This window comes from Oncorhynchus mykiss, chromosome 6 (genome assembly GCF_013265735.2).
Source record: "Oncorhynchus mykiss isolate Arlee chromosome 6, USDA_OmykA_1.1, whole genome shotgun sequence".
NCBI classification, from domain to species: Eukaryota; Metazoa; Chordata; class Actinopteri; order Salmoniformes; family Salmonidae; genus Oncorhynchus; species Oncorhynchus mykiss.
Window position 1 is genome coordinate 83,920,380 of NC_048570.1, and position 22,227 is coordinate 83,942,606.

The following is a 22,227-nucleotide window of genomic DNA, read 5'->3' on the forward strand; positions in this document are numbered from 1 at the left end:
CTGCAACAAAGAGGAGGGGTGAGACAGGGAGAGAGAGGGAGGGGTGAGACAGGGATAGAGAGGGAGGGGTGAGACAGGGAGAGAGAGGGAGGGGTAAGACAGGGAGAGAGAGGGAGGGGTGAGACAGGGAAACAGAAGGAGGAGTGAGACAGGGAGAGAGGAGAGAGAGCGGGTGAGATAGAGATAATGGCAAGATGGAGTGAAAGAGAGCAGAGAATGGCTTAGCAGTGAGACATGAATGCTTTGAATATACCTTAGTGTCATTGACACCAATGGAACAACTACTTCAAGGTGGAAGAACCACTCACTGAGTTTTCCAACTTGTTTCTCGGTAGGTACGCTAGAGCACATGCTCGTGTGTAGAGTAATACTTAAATACATTAGGAAAGACTGTCCACATCAACAATATGTTATTGGATTTATATCCACAAGCTAAAGGAAGTTTATTGGGAAAAATCTGATGACTACACATACAACAAAGTGGAAGAACATTGAAATGACTTTACAGGCGCATCACTCCTGCAGGGAGCATAGGTCATCGATGACTCCTCTCCATCCCATGTAGGGTTGCATAATGTATGCAATTTTCACAAATTTCTAGGTTTTCCAGAAATCCTGGTTGGAAGATTCTGGATTTCCTGCTGATCTTCCAACTGGTATTTCTGGAACATCTGGCAACTTTGGGAAAGGTGCTGATTTGTCAAATTTGTCAACCCTAATCCCATTCTGGGGTGGCAGCGTAGCCTAGTGGTTAGCGCGTTGGACTAGTAACCAAAAGGTTCCAAGTTCAAATCCCTGAGCTGACAAGGTTGTCGTTCTGCCCCTGAACAAGGCAGTTAAACCACTGTTCCTAGGCTGTCATTGAAAATAAGAATTTGTTCTTGCCTAGTTAAATAAAGGTAATAAAAATAAAACTCTTCTTCAGGTACTTTTCTCCAGACTAAAAGAAAACCTGGAGAATAACAGTGGAAAAGGAGATGAAGCGCTGTGGTCTGTGATGGAACACCATCTCCAATCGTCCACAGTAGTTCTGTCTTGTGGAAGTTCCACATTGTACCTAATCCTGTTAGTTCCTAAGTAAGTACCTCTCCAGGATTCTCTCTCGCCTCAAGCTCCCACCTACAGTGTTGCGTGGCCATGCTCTATTCTGTTTCCCTTGTGGGCTCCAGGATAGAGCATGCCTATGCCCGGTGGGGATGGAGGGGCCTTGTGGGCTCCAGGATAGAGCATGCCTATGCCCTGTGGGGATGGAGGGGCCTTGTGGGCTCCAGGATAGAGCATGCCTATGCCCGGTGGGGATGGAGGGGCCTTGTGGGCTCCAGGATAGAGCATGCCTATGCCCTGTGGGGATGGAGGGGCCTTGTGGGCTCCAGGATAGAGCATGCCTATGCCCGGTGGGGATGGAGGGGCCTTGTGGGCTCCAGGATGGAGGGGCCTTGTGGGCTCCAGGATGGAGGGGCCTTGTGGGCTCCAGGATAGAGCATGCCTATGCCCGGTGGGGATGGAGGGGCCTTGTGGGCTCCAGGATGGAGGGGCCTTGTGGGCTCCAGGATGGAGGGGCCTTGTGGGCTCCAGGATGGAGCATGCCTATGCCTGGTGGGGATGGAGGGTGTAGACAATCCAAACCCATCTTCTCCTCAAGATCTCATCAGGAACCTGGCTGGTGAACTCCCTTAGGTTCATGTTGCTTCAGAAGTTTCAGGATAAATCGCCAGAAACTCAAAGAAAACATAAATCAATAGGATGTCTAAAAATATGTTACTAGAACAAAAGGAAAGCCAAGCATTACAGTTTAATCATTAGACTCACTCTTCTATGAAGGTTAGTAACCTGCTCAGGCTGAAAGCCTATTACATTTCCCCTGAAGATAGAACTTGACTTGAGGGTAGTGGGCAACTCACTGCTCAGGCTTGACATTACATTATTAGTTGAGGATGCCCATGGGATTTGGTCTGTTTCAAGACGTGTGTGGGTATTTGGGAGTGTGTGTGAGTGCGTATGTGGAAAGTGTGTGTCTGTAAATCTTTCAGGAGGTGAGTGTGTATGTCTTTGTGTCTATGGGGAAGTGTGTGTAATCTGTGTTCATTCCAGCTGAGTGTGGGAATTACAGAATTCCCAGTGAGGAAGATGGTCTGAGGAAACAGCCAGCCAGGGTCATTGTCTTGTGCCAGGGAAAAAGGTTCACAGGAACCTTAATCACCCTACCACACATCCAGACCGTTTCCACGTCCCACAAGTCATGTACAGTACGGATGTGACCAGCCCATGACCTCTAAGAGAAATTAACTTAAAGTTCAAATGTGGGGATGATCAACTGATCCTAAACCTGTGGTTAAAGGATCACTTAAATCTATCAAGAGCCAGAAATGGTTTAGCTGGTTAATCAGTAATTTCCTACTAAATAATCTGTGTAGATTTCTGGCGTTTTCTGAGGAATGCTGGAATTAGACAAAATATTTAATTAGCCTACACGTTGATTACTGAAGGACTTGTGCAGTAAAATCTGCATGGGATGATTCCATTTAACTTGATGTTTGGGCTGCTACTTTAGTTTGCGGGTGGTATAGCGAGCGAGGGAGGGAGGGAGGGAGGGAGGGAGAGGGAGGGAGGGAGCGAGGGAGCGAGGGAGAGGAGGAGAGAGTAGTAAGGACTTTAGTTTGGGGGTGGTATAGCGAGCGAGGGAGGGAGGGAGAGGAGGAGGGAGAGGAGGAGAGAGTAGTAAGGACTTTAGTTTGGGGGTGGTATAGCGAGCGAGCGAGGGAGTGAGAGGAGGAGAGAGTAGTAAGGACTTTAGTTTGGGGGTGGTATAGCGAGCGAGGGAGGGAGGGAGAGGGAGAGGAGGAGAGAGTAGTAAGGACTTTAGTTTGGGGGTGGTATAGCGAGCGAGCGAGGGAGTGAGAGGAGAGAGTAGTAAGGACTTTAGTTTGGGGGTGGTATAGCGAGCGAGCGAGGGAGTGAGAGGAGGGAGAGGGAGAGGAGGAGAGAGTAGTAAGGACTTTTCAATAGATCACTGCAGCTACAGAGCCTGTTTTTAGATATGGGTCATTCCACAAAAACAGAGTGACAGTGAGACTCAGATTTTCACTTTAAAATGTATGCCAAACAAAACCCAATGACTGCAAACTTAGACATTCAACTTACACTGAACATTTTACAAAAACACATTTAACAGTGCAGATGCAAAGTTTGGTAACAGAATGACAGTTTGTGCTGTTGGTGCAGTCATTCTGTTAAATCATTGTTTTTTGTTTGTTATACATTTGTTTGTTATACAGTCTCAACATCCCTGTGTAACCGTGGAATTACCCATATGTGTATTAAGATAAATAAACTAAACTACACATGTCCTTGTTCAAACATAGTTGTTGCAGTGCTTGGGTCCACTAGATGGCTAGTGTTTTCTCAGTGTCAACGTGCTTGATCATGATCCCCAATGCAAATGTAATACATTCCTGAAGTTCTGCAGTTAATTCTCACATCATGGAACTTTGATATGAAAACTCACTTGTCCTTTTTTCAATTGTGCTTGTTGCCACCACATCACACAAATGAGACAGTTTTGAACAAGCTGCTCTGTACAGTATGTAGCCGCAAAATAGTCATACCAATCCAGCTCCCTCTTCAATTAGAGGAAAACACTGCTATTCGGCTCCAAGGACCAATCTTTCGTTTGCACTTTATAGTAGCTACTATGTAAGGCTTCAGACCCCAGATGGCAACAGTCATATCAGGTAAACACCTCAATAACACATATCTTTCTTTGTACACGGGCCCAGAGCCCAGCTCCCGGGCCTCCAGGCAGGTACCCAGACATGTAAAACAGGTTGCTGGCTCACCTCCCCTTCCTCGCCTGGAGCCCCTAAGCCTGGCAGCTGGCCAGTGTACACTCTCGCAGTACACTCTCGCACGACTCACGCCGCTACTATACTCTCACACGACTCACGCTGCTACTATAATCTCACACGACTAACGCTGCTACTATACTCTCACAAGAGGCTTCAAGTTTCCCCTCGCCATCCCTGGACTAGAGAGATTTCTTAACACTGAAAGAGTATTGCCTAGAACCTACAGTACCCTGTACTTTGCCATTTTAGCAGATGCTCTTAACCAGTTGACTTACAGGAGCAATTAGCGTTAAGTGCCTTGCTCATGGACACAGACCGATTTTTCACCTAGTCAGCTCTGGGATTCGAACCAGCGACCTTTCAGTTACTGGCCCAACACTTAACCGCTAGGCTACCCGCCACCCGATATACTGGAACTATAATAAAGCTAGTAACTGGCTATAAAGCTTACTATCCCAGGCTACTATGGAGGCGATTATTCAACAAGAGTTTAGTAAATTGAGCTAGTCGCCTCTAAAAACACCTTCCTAATATAAAGTTGCCCCATAAGTGTCTAATTGAGTTGAGATCTGGTGACAGACACACACAGCCTTTAAGACCCCTCTTTCAAAGGCACAGATCTCTTCTATCCATGGTAGACAAAATAATAATCAACTGGGCATTATTATACATGACCCTAAGCATGATGGGATGTTAATTGCTTAATTAACTCAGGAACCACACCTGTGTAGAAGCAACTTCTTTAAAAATACCCCTCATTTACTCAAGTGTAAAATAAAGGTACAAATAAATGCTCCTTCATGGATGCTAGAACATTGACAGGAACATCAGCACAGTAGAAGACTGAGATAATACGTTTAAAAACAATAGAACAGACAAGTATATGTAATTCCATGCATTCTTTATTCCATTAAGCATTAAAACATCCACTGTGTTGCCTGAAAGCAACACAGCCAACATGAATGACAATCTGTAGCACGGTACAGTTAAGGCTTCTTCTTTGTCAGTTTATCACTAAGAAACCTCTGTACCCACTAGTTTTTTTATGCATTAGATTTGCATACTGTGACTCCAGTGTTAAACTCAAGTAGGCTAGAATAGCTCTTAAATCAATGTTTTATATTATGTATAGAGGATATATAGATACATTACATATGGTTCTGACAAACCAGCATTAGAGTGTAAATCTATCAACATTTACTGGAAAATAACATAGTAAAAATGTCAGTATCAAAACAATAAATGGGACTAAAGCAGTTTTTCGTTCTTTAAAAAGACGAGCAGTAAAAACTAGATGTTAAGTTAAAGGGCTCGTTGTGTCAAAACATAGGCCCCTTAGTAAGTTATGACGAGAAAACACTAGAATCTTTTATTCGTCACACGAAAACCCAACCACGACCGCAAAATACAGCCATCACCTCACAGCAATACACTGTCAGTCAAAACATTAATCACAAGTTGCTACGCACATATCCTTCACTTATACCTCCTCCTTCCAAAAGGACACTCCTTGAGCAGTGTAGTGTTTCTGTGTATTATTATTTTACAGCTGAGAACATTAGCAGAAGACTTCCAACCCAGTCATTCCTCTGTCTTCTTCTCTCTACACTCAAAATGTCCTTTATGAAAAGTTGTTTGCATGCAGTGTTTCTTCCAAAACGTAGTCTTGGTGACACTTGCAGAGTTCTTTGGAGTGAAACGAGATGGGGAGCAGGGAAGGGGTCTGTTGCGGGGAATCCCCCCTTTACCCCCAGACAAAAAGGGATACAGCCAGAATCTGCAAATGGTGGTGAGATGGCTCAAAAATCTCTCATCTACATGTGAAGACTCATTGAGATTGCATTAGGTGAAGTACCTTTTTGATCAGTATTACCCCAAAACATCTTTTCACAGTGATTGAGAAGATTCCTCCAACTGAACCCATAGCAGCAGTCAGTCCCCCTGCAGACCATGAGACTCCCCAACTCAAGTCGACAGGAATGTTAGGGTGAAATGTCCAGACTTAAGGCTTTATTTGAAGTGTTGAAATGAAAGGAACAGGTACATACTGACAAACAGCAACCCAGAGCATTTACGTTAAACACAATCTTAATTCTGAACAAACAAAATGGCTTCGCGGAAAACTTCTGAACAAAAACATCTACACTGGTGCTGAAGCCCAAATCAACTCCTACGCCCAAGACATACCTCTAGATCTGAAATGAATGGATAGGTCTTAGCAATATGGTAAAACATCCTCCGAACAGCAAGACATGAATACTGCTTCAAATCGGCTCCTTTCAGATCTACACGGGTGTGTAGAGACAGTACTGGCTAGGGGCTGATCAGGTGTGTGTAGAGACAGTACTGGCTAGGGGCTGATCAGGTGTGTCTAGAGACAGTACTGGCTAGGGGCTGATCAGGTGTGTCTAGAGACAGTACTGGCTAGGGGCTGATCAGGTGTGCCTAGAGACAGTACTGGCTAGGGGTTGATCAGGTGTGTCTAGAGACAGTACTGGCTAGGGGCTGATCAGGTGTGTGTAGAGACAGTACTGGCTAGGGGCTGATCAGGTGTGTCTAGAGACAGTACTGTCTAGGGGCTGATCAGGTGTGTGTAGAAACAGTACTGGCTAGGGGCTGATCAGGTGTGTGTAGAGACAGTACTGGCTAGGGGCTGATCAGGTGTGTGTAGAGACAGTACTGGCTAGGGGCTGATCAGGTGTGTGTAGAGACAGTACTGGCTAGGGGCTGATCAGGTGTGTGTAGAAACAGTACTGGCTAGGGGCTGATCAGGTGTGTGTAGAGACAGTACTGGCTAGGGGCTGATCAGGTGTGTGTAGAGACAGTACTGGCTAGGGGCTGATCAGGTGTGTCTAGAGACAGTACTGGCTAGGGGCTGATCAGGTGTGTCTAGAGACAGTACTGGCTAGGGGCTGATCAGGTGTGTGTAGAGACAGTACTGGCTAGGGGCTGATTTGGTTCATTACAGTACATTGTAGGTATGTTTTTATTTGATACATGGTGTCCCTCAAGTGTCATCATTAGGGTCAGGTGGTGTCCCTCACTGGAAAACCCCAGTTGAGGAAAAACACCTGACGTCCAGTTAACAAGAGCATTGTTACAGGAGGTGAGACACCCAGGGGTGAGCTGGGTAATGACGTTTTTCAACCACACGCATCTCTCACACGGTCACACACTGGCCTTGAAAACAAGATGGGAATGAGATTCTGTGTAGTGAAACACATGGAATGTCAATAAGATAACAAAGAACATACATCAGAACATACAGTATGATTACCTGAAAATATCTGCACAATAAAAGTGCATTCGTTTCAATTCACCCTGAATGGAAAAAAAACAAAACAATATTTAACAAACACAAACAAGCAAGAACATCAATCATGTATCTGAGGTGCAAAACAGATTGTTCTTCATCAGGTAGAAAAGAATACAAAGTCAATCAATCATGAGCATAAAAGAGAGCGAAACAGATGAAATAGGGAGAACAAGATCGCAGAGGGAATTTATCACATCCCCACCGGCAGAGAGGGAGAGCGAGAAGGAGAATCAAATCCAGATCCAGATTGAAGAGCAAGTGCAAATACTGAGCGGGCCCTAGCTCCTTGGCAAAGAGACCTGGGACCTGTCCACATATGAGCGCCGGGGATGCCTTGGCCTGGCTCAGCTCAGCCTGACCTGGTTAAGCCCTGGGGGAAGCATCTCAACACTTCCTCCCCTCCTCTCCAACATCTGCACCGATAAACAATACAAACCAACATGGTGGATTTCAGGTATCAAATTTCCACCAATCCACTTCTCTCTGCACAGATCAAGGAAAGAAAAAAGGAAGCCATTTTAGACTTGATACGCAGCCCCCCTTACTGGAGGAGGCCAAGGGAGATCAGGATGTGGGCAGCTCGATGGAGATGAACTGCTTGAGCCGCTCCAAGTACTGGGCGTAGAGCTCGATGTCGTTGTGCCCGGCGCCCTCCACCCACAGTGGCTCCACGGCACGCGGGCAGCGCTCGTACATTGCCAGGCCGTGCGAGAAGTCGATCACCTCATCCTCCGTGCCGTGGATCACCAGCACCGGCGACGCCACCTTGGACACCTTGTCGATGCTGGGGAGAGAGAAGGGGTTACAGTTTATCAATGCTTTAACAAAGCCAGAGCCCACGCAGCAGAGAGAAAGACAGAACAGGGAGAGAAAACAGAGAGAGAACAGGGAGAGAACAGGGAGGAAAGGGAGAGAAAGAGGAAAGGGAGAGAACAGGGAGAGAACAGGGAGAAAAGGGAGAGAGAGAAAAGGGAGAGAGTGGGGAAGACAAACACATTAAGACAAATGGACCTCCTTGGGGGCATTAGTAGTTGTATCCATCTGTCTTGTAGCGGTGCAGTAACAGCAGGGGTGGAGAGACCGACTCCACACAGCACGCTGCCAAACCATTAACTACATATCATACAGAGGGGGTGTGCGCACCTTATTTGCACTACATATGATATATACACATATGATAGAGATATAATGTCAAATTGATCAGAAATACAGTGTAGACAAAGCACTTTCTTATGAAACTCGTCAGTCTATTCGTGTTCTGAGAAATGAAGGCTATTCCATGCAAGAAATTTCCAAGAAACTGAACATCTTGTACAACGCTGTGTACTACCCCCTTCACAAAATAGTGCAAACTGGCTCTAACCAGAATAGAAAGAGGAGTAGGAGGCCCAGGTGCACAACTGAGCAAGAGGACAAGTACATTAGTGTCTAGTTTGAGAAACAGACGCCTCAAGTCCTCAACTGGCAGCTTCATTAAATAGTACCCGCAAAACACCAGTCTCAACGTCACCAGTAAAGAGGCGACTCCAGGACGCTGGCCTTCTAAGCAGAGTTGCAAAGAAAAAGCCAACACTCTGTCCAGTGTTTGTTTGCCCATCTTAATCTTTTCTTTTTATTGGCCAGTCTGAGATATGGCTTTTTCTTTGCAACTCTGCCTAGAAGGCCAGCATCCCAGAGTTGTTTCTTCAACGTTGACGTTGAGACTGGTGTTTGCGGGTACTATTTATTGAAGCTGCCAGTGAATCACACTTCACCATCTGGCAGTCTGATGGACAAATCCGGGTTTGGCGGATGCCAGGAGAATGTTACAAGCCCGAATACATAGTGCAAACTAATGTTTGGTGGAGGATAAATATTGGTCTGGGGCTGTTTTTCATGGTTCGGGCCCCTTAGTTCCAGTGACGGGAAATCTTAACACTACAGCATACAATGACATTCTAGAAGATTCTGTGCTTCCAGCTTTGTGGCAAAAGTTTGGGAAGGCCCTTTCCTGTTTCAGCATGACTGCGAGCCAGGCCTAATCACGCAACATCAGCGCCTGACCTTACTAATGCTTGTGTCTGAATGGAAGCAAGTCCCTGCAGCAATGTTCCAATATCTAGTGAACAGCCTTCCTAGAAGAGTGGTGTTAGAGCAGAAAAGGGGAGACCAACTCCATATTAATACCCATGATTTTAGAATGAGATGTTTGACGAGCAGCTGTCCACATACTTTTTGGTATTAATGTATGCATGTATACACACACACACACAGACAGAAAATGAGGTTGGAATGATAGTAACATTGCGGGTAATGCCCTTGTAGTGTAAGAGCTGGAGTTCTGACCTGACTGGTGACATCACCAGGCGGTAAATTTGTTTAAATACCAATAGGAGACTTCCAAACCTCTTTCCCCAATTACAGGTACTTTTCCCCTCCCTTAAACACACTGACTGAAGCAGAATTCTTGCTTCAGAAATTGTTCTTTGCTATGCGATTATTGACAATTTGAATTGAAAACAAATCACAGCAAGGTACTTACTTAATTGTTACCCAGAAATGATGTGATGTCTGCATTGTAGCTTTAAAGCAGGATCCTCACATTCCAGGTGGAATAAGACTATAATCTCAAAGGGTTCAGAGACTAACAACAAAAGCACACACAGGCATGCATATATTGCCATTTACCTGTCCCTTTAAGGGGGTAGAGGACCTAAACCATGCCAGGATATTGCAGCCCACACCATACAGTGGCTTGTGAACGTTTTCACCCCCCTTTGGCATTTTTCCTATTTTGTTGCTTTACAACCTGGAATTAAAATAGATTTTCAGGAGTTTGTATCATTTGATTTACACAACATGCCTACCATTTTGAAGATGCTAAATATTTTATATTGTGAAACAAGAAATAAGACACACAAAAAAATGAAAACTTGAGCGCGCATAACTATTCACCACTCCAAAGTCAATACTTTGTAGAGCCACCTTTTGCAGTAATTACAGCAGCAAGTCTCTTGTGGTATGTCTCTATAAGCTTGGCACATCTAGCCACTGGGATTTTCGCCCATTCTTCAAGGCAAAACTGCTCCAGCTCCTTCAAGTTGGATGGGTTCCGCAATCTTTAAGTCATACCACAGATTCTCAATTGGATTGAGGTCTGGGCTTTGACTAGGCCTTTCCAAGACATTTAAATGCTTCCATTTAAACCACTCGAGTGTTGCTTTAGTAGTATGCTTAGGGTAATTGTCCTGCTGGAAGGTGAACCTCTGAAATGGGTTTCCTTCAAGGATTTCCCTGTATTTAGCGCCATCCATCATTCCTTCAATTCTGACCAATTTCCCAGTCCCTGCCGATGAAAGACATCCCCACAGCATGATGCTGCCACCACCATGCTTCACTGTGGGGATGGTATTCTCGGGGTGAGGAGGGTGTTCTCGGGGTGAGGAGAGGTGTTGGGTTTGCGTCAGACATAGCTTTTTCCTTGAAGGCCAAAAAGCTCAATTTTAGTCTCATCTGACCAGAGTACCACCTTCCATATGTTTGGGGAGTCTCCCACACGCCTTTTGGCGAACACCAAAAGTGTTTGCTTATTTTTTTCTGGCCACTCTTCCGTAAAGTCCAGCTCTGTGGAGTATACGGCTTAAAGTGGTCCTATGGACAGATACTCCAGTCTCTGCTGTGGAGCTTTGCAGCTCCTTCAGGGTTATCTTTGGTCTTTTTGTTGCCTCTCTGATTAATGCCCTCCTTGCCTGGTCCGTGAGGTTTGGTGGGTGTCCCTCTCTTGGCAGGTTTGTTATGGTGCCATATTATTTCAATTTTTTAATAATGGAATTAATGGTGCTTCGTGGGATGTTCAAAGTCTCTGATATTTTTTTATAACCCAACCCTGAACTTTGTCCCTGACCTGTTTGGAGAGCTCCTTGGTCTTCATGGTGCCACTTGCTTGGTGGTGCCCATTGCTTAGTGGTGTTGCAGACTCAGGGGCCTTTCAGAACAGGTGTATATATATACACACTGAGATCATGTGACACTTAAAGTCCACCTGTGTGCAATCTATTTAATTAATTATGCCACTTATGAAGGTAATTGGTTGCACCAGGGGGCTTCAGAGAAAAGGAGGTGAATACATATGCACGCACCACTTTATCATTTTTTTGAAATCTTATTTTTTAATTTCACTACACCAATTTGGATGATTTTGTGTATGTCCATTACATGAAATCCAAATAGAAATCAATTTCAATTACAGTGTAGAAAAGGCCCATAGAGTTGGTGGAAGAATCTTTTAATTCAAGGCCACTTGCTCAGCTGGGCCAGAAGTGCTTTAATTAGGTCAGGTGGAAATATCCCACAGATCTCAACTCCATAAAAGGAGGAAATCGCCATCTCGCTGCTTTCTCTTCCTTAACTCCGTCTAAGTTCTGTGCGTCCATGAATCCACGTTAAGTCCACCGACTCTGTTACCTTTCATCTGAACTATCTGTTGCGATCAGGAGAGTGGGCCATTCAGTTATTGTTTATAGTTATTAACGCGGAGTGCGGCTTGGAGCGCACGCTTCAAACCTATTGTGTAATGTGAATGGTCAATGATCACGGCCCTACGGATCATCACAGGCCAATTATGCCATCGATATATGCTTAATATGTAATGAAATTACATGTACACACGAAGACACTTGAAAGGGTGAAATATGAAACGTCATTGTTTGCTGAACTGATCGATTCTGATATCAAACTAATGGGGATTATAGATTGATCACTGTATTCTTCTTCTCATGATTATGATAGTTACGAGCATAAATGACTCAAGGATGATTCCTATTGACTTCTTAATGAACTGGATTGTTGAATTCCCTAATTATGTTAATAATGAATGATTGTTATGACTTGATCTTTGTGATTATGAGTTTGATTGGATACCTGTTATTCTGTTTCCTTTGTGATGCAGCACAGACTACTCAGTAAATATACCACTTTATGGTTAAAGGAATTCCTGCCTCAGTCTCATCCATTCCTCTGTCACCTGACACGTGATCACCTGTTCACCTTCACTGTCAGTCATCCTACTTGTCCAGCTACCCACACAGATTCCACGAAGCTTTCATACAGGTTGTAATGCAACAAAATAGGAAAAATGCCAAGGGGGATGAATACTTTTGCAAGGCACTCTAACAGAGACCCTCTAAGGGGATGAGAGGTCCTAAACCATGCCAGGATAATGCACTGCATATCATAAGAGAGACCCTATAAGGGGATGAGAGGTCCTAAACCATGCCAGGATAATGCACTCCACACCATAACAGAAACCCTGTAAGGGGATGATGAGAGGTCCTAAACCATGCCAGGATAATGCACTCCACACCATAACAGAGACCCTGTAAGGGGATGATGAGAGGTCCTAAACCATGCCAGGATAATGCACTCCACACCATAACAGAGAACACAGAACCCTCATTTACTCAAGTGTTTCCATTATTTTGGCAGTTACCCGTAGGCCTCTATAGCAGTCCTCTACAGCAGTCCCAGCTTAGGAGAGCCACTTGCAGATTCAACTTCTGCTCGCCCCCCCCCTCCTCCTTTTCTGCCCGCTGTCCCACAGATCTCATGGCTGATAACAGTTTGATGCCATTGTTCCACAAGTGTCAGGGCTGAGGGTTGATAACAGTTTGATGCTATCTGCTCCTCCCACCTGCACCAAATGTACAGTATTTCTCATCCTAATAGCTTGTTCTCCATCTGATAACCAAGACTTATTTTCTAGTTTTCCGACCCTTTACAATAAAGCAGCACAGGAAGTAGCTGCTCATGGAATATGACTGGGGGACACAATACAAACCCTATGGATAATACAGGCATCTGATAGAGGCCAGCCAGAGACCGAGACCTGGGAGCCCTATTTTTCACTAGGTCTGTGAGCCCAGCCGCCAACCTTTCATAGCTAGCTAGCATGGCAAGTTACTACCTACCTACGTACCTACCGCTGCACCTTAACCTCATGAAACTCTGGGGGCAGTATTTCAATTTTGGATGAAAAACGTTCCCGTTTTAAACAAGATATTTTGTCACGAAAAGATGCTCGACTATGCATATAATTGACAGCTTTGGAAAGAAAACACTGACGTTTCCAAAACTGCAAAGATATTGTCTGTGAGTGCCATAGAACTAATGCTACAGGCGAAACCAAGATTAAATTTCATACAGGAAGTGAGCCAGATTTTTGAGGCGCTGTGTACCAATGTCTCCTTATATGGCTGTGAATGCGCAAGGAGAGAGCCTACACTTTGTCGTTTCCCCAAGGTGTTTGCAGCATTGTGACGTATTTGTAGGCATATCATTGGAAAATTGACCATAAGAGACTACATTTACCAGGTGTCCGCTGGGTGTCCTCCGTCGAAACTATTGTGCAATCTCCAGGTGCGCGCATTTTTTCCACTTTGAACAGAGGAGAAACCAAACTGCCAGGAGTGACTTATCATCAAATAGATTTGTGAAAAACACCTTGAGGATTGATTCTAAACAACGTTTGCCATGTTTCTGTCGATATTATGGAGTTAATTTGGAAAAAAGTTTGCTGTTGTTATGACTGAATTTTCTGTTTTTTTTCTCAGCCAAACGTGAAGAACAAAACGGAGCGATTTGTCCTACACAAATAATATTTTTGGAAAAACTTAACATTTGCTATCTAACTGAGAGTCTCCTCATTGAAAACATCTGGAGTTCTTCAAAGGTAAATGATTTTATTTGAATGCTTTTCTTGTTTTTGTGAAAATGTTGCATGCTGAATGCCAGGCTTAATGGTATGCTAGCTATCAATACCCTTACACAAATGCTTGTTTAGCTATGGTTCAAAAGCATATTTTGAAAATCTGAGATGACAGTGTTGTTAACAAAAGGCTAAGCTTGTGAGCCAATATATTTATTTCATTTAATTTGCGATTTTCATGAATAGTCAACGTTGCGTTATGGTAATGAGCTTGAGGCTATAAATAGGATCCCGGATCCGGGTTTGCTCGTCGCAACAGGTTAACATTCCCTCAGCACCCTGCAGGAGAGAGATAACACTACCTACCCAAAATCCAAATCAGGGCTTTGCCAGATGGCTGTATATCAACTGACATTCAGTCAAAGACAACAGGCCAGGAAAGCTAACACATCCAACATCCCTCTGTCCCTAGACTCCATCTACTTCCGCCGACCCCACTATCTCACCATCTCACCCCATAATAACCCACCTGGGGAAGGCGTCGAAGCAGTAGGTCTTGCGCGTGTCAGGGAAGGCCACTCGCAGGCCGGACATAAGAGGTGAGTGCAGGATGACGGCAGCACACTCGTAGCGCGCCGCCAAATCCACCGTGGGTACCGTGCCGATGCTCTGACCGTACAGGATGATGTTCTCTGGGGTCACTCCATACCTGGATAGGAAGGAGGTTAGGACACAGAGAGAAAGAGAGAGAAGATGGGGGGGATAGACAGACCGATAGTTGTGGACAAGGAGATGAAGGAAAGTGGGTGAAAAAAAGGAAAGAAACAAAATAAGGTTAATAGATCAGACCCAGATTACCACCGTCGTCATCCTCCTAGGAGATATCTGACCCAGACTACCACCGTCGTCATCCTCCTAGGAGATATCTGACCCAGACTACCACCGTCGTCATCCTCCTAGGAGATATCTGACCCAGACTACCACCGTCGTCATCCTCCTAGGAGATATCTGACCCAGACTACCACCGTCGTCATCCTCCTAGGAGATATCTGACCCAGACTACCACCATCATCATCCTCCTCTGAGATATCTGACCCAGACTACATCACTGTACAACAAGGAGACGATACCTCCCCCATCTAACATCACTGTACATCAAGGAGACGATACCTCCCCCATCTAACATCACTGCACAACAAGGAGACGATACCTCCTCCTATCTAACATCACTGCACAACAAGGAGACGATACCTCCTATCTAACATCACTGTACAACAAGGAGACGATACCTCCTCCAATCTAACATCACTGTACAACAAGGAGACGATACCTCCTCCTAACATCACTGTACAAGAAGGAGACAATATCTCCTATCTAACCCAACATGACTGTACAACACGCCATAACAGAAAGTTTACAATGTAATACGTAAACAATGCAATATAATAATACATGCCATTTAGCAGAGGCTTTTAGCCCGACGCGACTTAGTCATGCTGGCATACATTTTATGTATGGATGGTTCCAGGAATTGCATCCTCTATCTTGCAGTAACAAGCACCAGGCTCTGCCAATTGAGCTACAGAGGATGTCATGAAATAAGCTTCTAGAGACTGTAATTCTTATTTACCAAACACTGATATACTTAACCCTTATCAAATCCGACTGACATTAAACATCTACTCTTATCAGCACATCAGTTAGAGTTGAGATGAGTTTACACAGTGAAAGGAGAGCTGTGTAGTTAAATCCAGACTTGTGTACAGAGCTATACTTATATATACACACTGTATGTAGCTAAGCTACGTTGCTATATAGCTTAGTCTCTAGGCTCGTAGTGGGAGGCAGCAGGCCGAATAGGGGAGGATCATGTCACGTTAAAGCCTGGCTGCCAGTGCTGCGGCCGGGGCAGCTGTCTGCCGGGGCAGCTGTCTGCCTGGCACACTGACACACACACTTCAGGCATCAGTTCTGCTCTATAAAAACTCAAGCTAGAGCATTGAGATAAAAATAAGGGATGGATGGGTGGAGGACAGAGGTAGCGAGAGGACAGCCCTACATTTCATTCTCCCACTCCTCCTTCTCCACTCTTGGCAGGCTTTCCCATGGCGAGAGCAAACCTCAGGGAACCCGATCTTCGGGGTGCTGTGTGTCAGGTATGCAGTGAAGTCTGCCGACAAAATGGAAACATATTTGATACGTGACCTAAAGGCTGGGCCTCAAAGGTTTCGAAAGGCTAGTCCCCTTTGATGGCGAAAGTTGCCGAGGAGACAAAACAGCTGCGCACCCCGTGTGTGTGTGTGTGTGTGTGCGTGCAAAGGCAGGCAAGGCAGAGAGGAAGGGAGTGCTGTACATCGTGTTCGCTGAGACTGCCCTCAACATCACGTTCTGCTTTGTTTGGCCTTTTAGAATGAACTCTGAGAACTCCAAGAAAGTGTGGAATGCATGGGGGTGAATCAAAGGCTTACACAACTCACCACAAGCTAAGATGTAACACGCAACACGCGGTACAGTTAGGCATTGCTAAATATGTGGAAGGTGAGCAGGTGCATGTAAATTTACCCATGAAATTACGCTGTAGACTTAGGCCCAGCTAAGGAGGCGGAGGGTTGAAGGAGGTGTGCGATTGGGTTTCTGTTAGCCAGTAAATGCTGGCTTTTGGACCCAACAAAATTAATGAAAAGCCGATAAAGTCAGCCAAAAAGTTGCAGGCCCAATGCCTATTAATTGATAGAAATGCCAGTCGACATGCTCTAACTTCAAAGGCAAATAAACTGCATGGGTTAATGAATCCTCAGGCTGCTGGGAAATTCATGTGTGTTTCTATTTTCACTCACGCAAAAGATGTGAGGTTCCCATCAGGGACCAGCTAAGTACACCCAGACTGGGCAACATTTGCCCAGATTAGAGATCGACAGATTCATTGGAATGGCCGATTATTTAGGGCCGACTTCAAGTTTTCATAACAATCGGAGATCTATATTTTTGGACACTTTTTTTTTTACACCTTTATTTAACCAGGCAAGTCAGTTAAGAACACATTCTTATTTTCAATGATGGCCTAGAACGGTGGGTTAACTGCCTCGTTCAGGGGCAGAACGACAGATTTTCACCTTGTCAGCCCGCAATCTTGCAACCTTACAGTTAACTAGTCCAACTCTATAACCACCTGCCTCTCGTTGCACTCCACGAGGAGACTGCCTGTTACGCGAATGCAGAAAGCCAAGGTAAGTTGCTAGCTAGCATTAAACTTACCTTATAAAAAACGATCAATCATAATCACTAGTTAACTACACATGGTTGATGATATTACTAGTTTATCTAGCGTGTCCTGCGTTGCATAGAATCTTACTGAGCATACAAGTATCTGACTGAGCGGTGGTAGGCAGCAGCAGGCTCGTAAGCATTCATTCAAACAGCACTTTAGTGCGTTTTGCCAGCAGCTCTTCGTTGTGCGCCAAGCATTGCGCTGTTTATGACTTCAAGCCTATCAACTCCCGAGATGAGGCTGGTGTAACCGAAGTAAAATGGCTAGCTAGTTAGCGGGGTGCTTGATAATAGCGTTTCAAACGTCACTCGCTCTTGGAGTGGTTATTCCCCTTGCTCTACATGGGTAACGCTGCTTCGAGGGTGGCTGTTGTCGTTGTGTTCCTGGTTCGAGCGAGGAGAGGGACGGAAGCTATACTGTTACACTGGCAATACTAAAGTGCCTATAAGAACATCCAATAGTCAAAGGCTAATGAAATACAAATGTTATAGAGGGAAATAGTCCAATAACTACAACCTAAAACTTCTTACCTGGGAATATTGAATACTCATGTTAAAAGGAACCACCAGCTTTCATGTTCTCATGTTCTGAGCAAGGAACTTAAACGTTAGCTTTCTTACATGGCACATATTGCACTTTTACTTTCTTCTCCAACACTTTGTTTTTGCATTATTTAAACCAAATTGAACATGTATCATTTATTTGAGGCTAAATTGATTTTATTGATGTATTATATGACGTTAAAATAAGTATTCATTCAGTATTGTTGTAATTGTCATTATTACAAAAAAATTAAAATAAATATATTTTTTTAATATATATATATATATTTTTTTTAAATGGCCGATTAATCGGTATCTGCTTTTTTGGTCCTCCCAATAATCGGTATCGGCGTTGAAAAATCATAATCGGTCGACCTCTAGCCCAGATTCTGTTGATTATGCCCGTTTCACTGAAACCGAGAAGGGATTCTTTCTCCAAAACAGAGTAAAGATGGCTTCCAGAGTGCGCTCTCTTGAAGACACAGTAACGAGGCCGATGGCTTCCAGATCGCTCCTTCTCGAAGACACAGTAACGAGGGCGATGGCTTCCAGATCGCTCCTTCTCGAAGAGACAGTAACGAGGCCGATGGCTTCCAGATCGCTCCTTCTCAAAGACACAGTAACGAGGCCGATGGCTTCCAGATCGCTCCTTCTCGAAGACACAGTAACGAGGGCGATGGCTTCCAGATCGCTCCTTCTCGAAGAGACAGTAACGAGGCTGATGGCTTCCAGATCGCTCCTTCTCGAAGACACAGTAACGAGGCCGATGGCTTCCAGATCGCTCCTTCTCGAAGACACAGTAGCGAGGCCGATGGCTTCCAGATCGCTCCTTCTCGAAGACACAGTAACGAGGCCGATGGCTTCCAGATGGCTCCTTCTCGAAGACACAGTAACGAGGCCGATGGCTTCCAGATGGCTCCTTCTCGAAGACACAGTAACGAGGCCGATGGCTTCCAGATCGCTCCTTCTCGAAGGCTGATGCACATTAAGCTGCTCCAAGGAGTTGGACAGTTTGGACTTCCAACAGCAGAGGCTCACTTTGAGCAGGAAAAGGTCCGCTGCAAATGCAAGAAAATTAGAGGCAAATTGTGTTATTCAGGCCTGGTCCCAGCAGTTCTGATGCTGCCCTAGACCAGACCATATGCCGGCCGTGTCATGTATAGTATAAAGATTTGTGTTGGATTGATATAGTAGAGTCATGTGGATCATGTGTAATTGGTGCATTTCAGATGAGCTTATTCAGTAGCACTTGGAAACTAAACATCGTTGCCATCTATTCACATCGGACAATTCCAATTTTGCAATCACTAGGCAGCCAACTGCCTACAGTAGGAAACTGAGCCGGTATCAATAAGATACCTATATTACAGGACACGAGTCACGGCCCCACGATCGTTCAAATTACCATGTGTGTGTGTTTGAGAGAGGCAGCTAGAGAGAGCAAGAAGGTGAATGAGGAAAATAGTGTAACCAAGAAATAAACACAGAAACAGAGGAGTGAGTGAACAACATGCCCCTCTCTTTTCAGCCGGTCAGCCAAGAGAGCTTTAATAACAAGATCCCGAGCCAAATCTAACTGTTCCATCCAGGAGGAAAAGCTGATGGTTTTGGCCTTAGAGGCAAGCTGCAGTAGCTACAAAAAATGTGACTTATAAATTAATAATATGGACCCACTGATTCTTAAAGAATATAATGTAGAAATGCCTCAGGAGCTCAGTTCAACTGTCCTACCCCATCAGAACCCAAAATAAGCTTTACTCCAATGTTTGTAAACAAAGTAAATGTAAAAACAAAAAACTGTATAACCTTAAAACATGGTTAAAACTATTATTTTAATATCATGGATGGTCAGTCCTTGCATCCATAGCGTCGTCTATTAATTTGAGAGTGGTTCCATTTCCCTATCCCTCAGCTTTTTAGCAAACGCTTTGTTATCGTTTCGACTGCTGATTGACGCTTTAAGTTTGATGCAGGCATTTATTAACCAGGGATGTTAAAAGGATGAGACAAGTTCACTTCCCTTTTAATTTCCCCTGCTAAGGCATCACAGGCTGGACATCTTTGTTTGCAGACACAGCTGTTATTGTAGTCCCAAAGGCTCAGTTCTCCCAGTTCTGGAGAAAGCAACAAGGTGTACAGGATTTTAGTTCCAGCTCAGTATTAACATACCATATCAGACGCCATTCTAACACCAATGTAGTGAATATTCAAGCCTAGTTGAATGAGGTATATTAGAAACGGGTCGGAAGAAAATAAAAAAAATGCCTGGAAACAAACCTTGTGGGTCTCCAACATGAGGAATAATGACCCCTGACCAGAGTAAAGGTCAGGCATTGAGATAAACAGGTCAAAAAGTCAGAGACACCTAGTTGTGATTTCAGATGTGGAATTTAAAAAGACATCCACTGCCAAAGTATCACTGGAAAAAGGGCTGTTCGCTCGAGAGAGAAAAATGGACAGGAAATGGAATTGCGTTTAAACTGGACAAAAACAAGAACATTCTCTTATTCCATGCTAATCAGGGAATTGATCATAACCCACCGCTTGGAGAAGCAGTGACATGTGGAGTGAGGGAAAATAAAGTGTTCAGTGAAAACACTTGTCCAAACACCAGAGGCACTGAATGGAAGGAAAGATACAGAGAGAGAACTACTAGAGAGGAAGAAAGATATTCAAAAGAGGAGTCAAGCCCAGTGCAGATGCCATGTTTCCATAAACAAATATCCATTGGTGAGATTCAATGGAAAAATGGGGCTAGAACGACAGGGCAACCTTGACGTCCAGGCCAGCACTGAATCGACCTCAAGAAAGTCCACTACATAACAAACCAACAAACTGTAGCCCAATATATAGGCTAGGTTTGCATTCCCCCGTACACATCATACTGTTTACCATAAATGGTGAGAGAGAAAGAGTTAGGCTGAGAGAGAGCAGAGCAAGAATGAAAGCAGTTGTACTGGGAAACCTTGTCAAGTCAAGAAACTGCAAAGTGCTCGCTCAAAAAGTCCTTACATTGTGGGCTGCTGAATCCTTAGAACAGTAGACTTATCATCATAGCATGCCAAATATACAGACTTGAAATCAACCTTCTTAACCTTGAAGTCAAAAAGCCAGCACCGAGTTGAACTCGAGCATTCACTAGAACCAGAAGAAGAGTTAACAGGTAGCAGAAATAATGAAAGCAAGCCCTAAGTGCCTTGGACATTAACTAAAAGAGTGTTTTGAGCCGCGAGAGAAGGGTGTTAGCGAGATAAAGCGCCTTATATACAGTAGTCTTAGTTTTGCGAAACGGCTCATGGGAGCCAAAACAAACATTTCCAGATGTTTTCAGGCAGAAACTTCCCTCCGGTTGCCAGTCTTTACAGTTTACCCTGAAAACACCCCAGCTCTGAGGTGAATTAAATCCTCAGACTGGACTTGAAACATCACAAAACCAAACTTGTTGTGGAAATACGACTGCAAATACCAGCTCACCCATACTAGTGAATTTCTTTGTTGTTTTCTATCACAATAAATCATATGTTTAATTGGAAGAATAGTTTATTAGAAAAGGTTGGAGTTGAGCACTTTTGTTTGAAGAGAGGATCTTATTGGTTGTTATTCAGAGCATCCTGCCTAAGAATTTAGCAAATTCCAGCCGTGCATCTCAAGTAGTTTCCTCTCGTTTTCTCGTCTCCTTGCCTTCATTTGTACTCATGCGAATTCCAAGTAGACACTATCAACAATAGTACCATCAACCTTCAAATTGTCAGATGAAGGAGAAGACGAGGAGAGTAAGCCACTTTAAACCATGATGCAGCCTACAGTATGTGCAAATGTGTTCAGAGAACATTTCCAAGGATGTAAGCTCCATGGAGAGGACAAAGGGGCAAGGGCCTCGGGTATTCGTCGGTACAGACAATTTAATTTGAACTTCTGATGACATTTAGCGAGACCTAGCCTTGGCATTCTACAAGCCCATTCGCCATTCTCAATGCATTAATAATGAATGTGAGATTTTACTTTTTTAATTTCCTACCATTTTGTCCTTTCCTGTATATTGGCTGTTTTTGTTTTCTTTGTGTTGTCGTAAATGAGTTTTTATTTGATTCTTTTCACTAGTTATTCCCTGTTTCTAGCCACGTTTCAGCCTATTGCCCTGTGTTTCCATCTAGCTATTCATCTTATGCACCAATTGTCATTCATTGTCCCCATGTCTTATTTAAGACTAATAATAATAATATTACCAGGTTATCACATGCTGGGTTAAAGATGCTCATTAACAACTGTTAAACAGCATGAGTAGTATTCTCTTAGGAGGACAGAGGAGGTTCACAACTGGTCAGGTCATATGTCCATGGATGCCTGAGGCACTGAGGTGGACAGCCTGAGGAGAGGTGAGAGAAGAGGAGAGATGTCCATCAGTGGGAGGCACAGGAGTGTGAGGTCTTTACTCAGGTCATGATTCAAACGATTCACTGGAAAACAGCCTGGCAGAGACCACCTAGACAGATCTGACAACTGGTCACAGGCTGTGGAGAGTGCACATAAATGAGGCACAAAGGCCCATCAACATCTAGGCTCAAACCATACGC

At 44.3% G+C, this 22,227-nt stretch overlaps 1 protein-coding gene across 1 annotated transcript in view; it reads right to left on the minus strand.

Annotated features, from left to right (window-relative positions):
• Window positions 1–5,194: 5,194 nt before the first annotated feature.
• The window catches only part of LOC110526720 (abhydrolase domain containing 17C, depalmitoylase), a 28,726-nt gene continuing 11,693 nt past the window's right edge, over window positions 5,195–22,227 (minus strand). Inside the window, exons 2-3 of the mRNA XM_036981232.1 lie at window positions 14,373–14,552; window positions 5,195–7,945 (exon numbers count right to left, since the gene is read on the minus strand). Coding sequence (XP_036837127.1) covers window positions 7,726–7,945; window positions 14,373–14,552 — 400 coding nt within the window. The 3' untranslated portion in view covers window positions 5,195–7,725. The remainder of the gene's footprint in view (window positions 7,946–14,372; window positions 14,553–22,227) is intronic.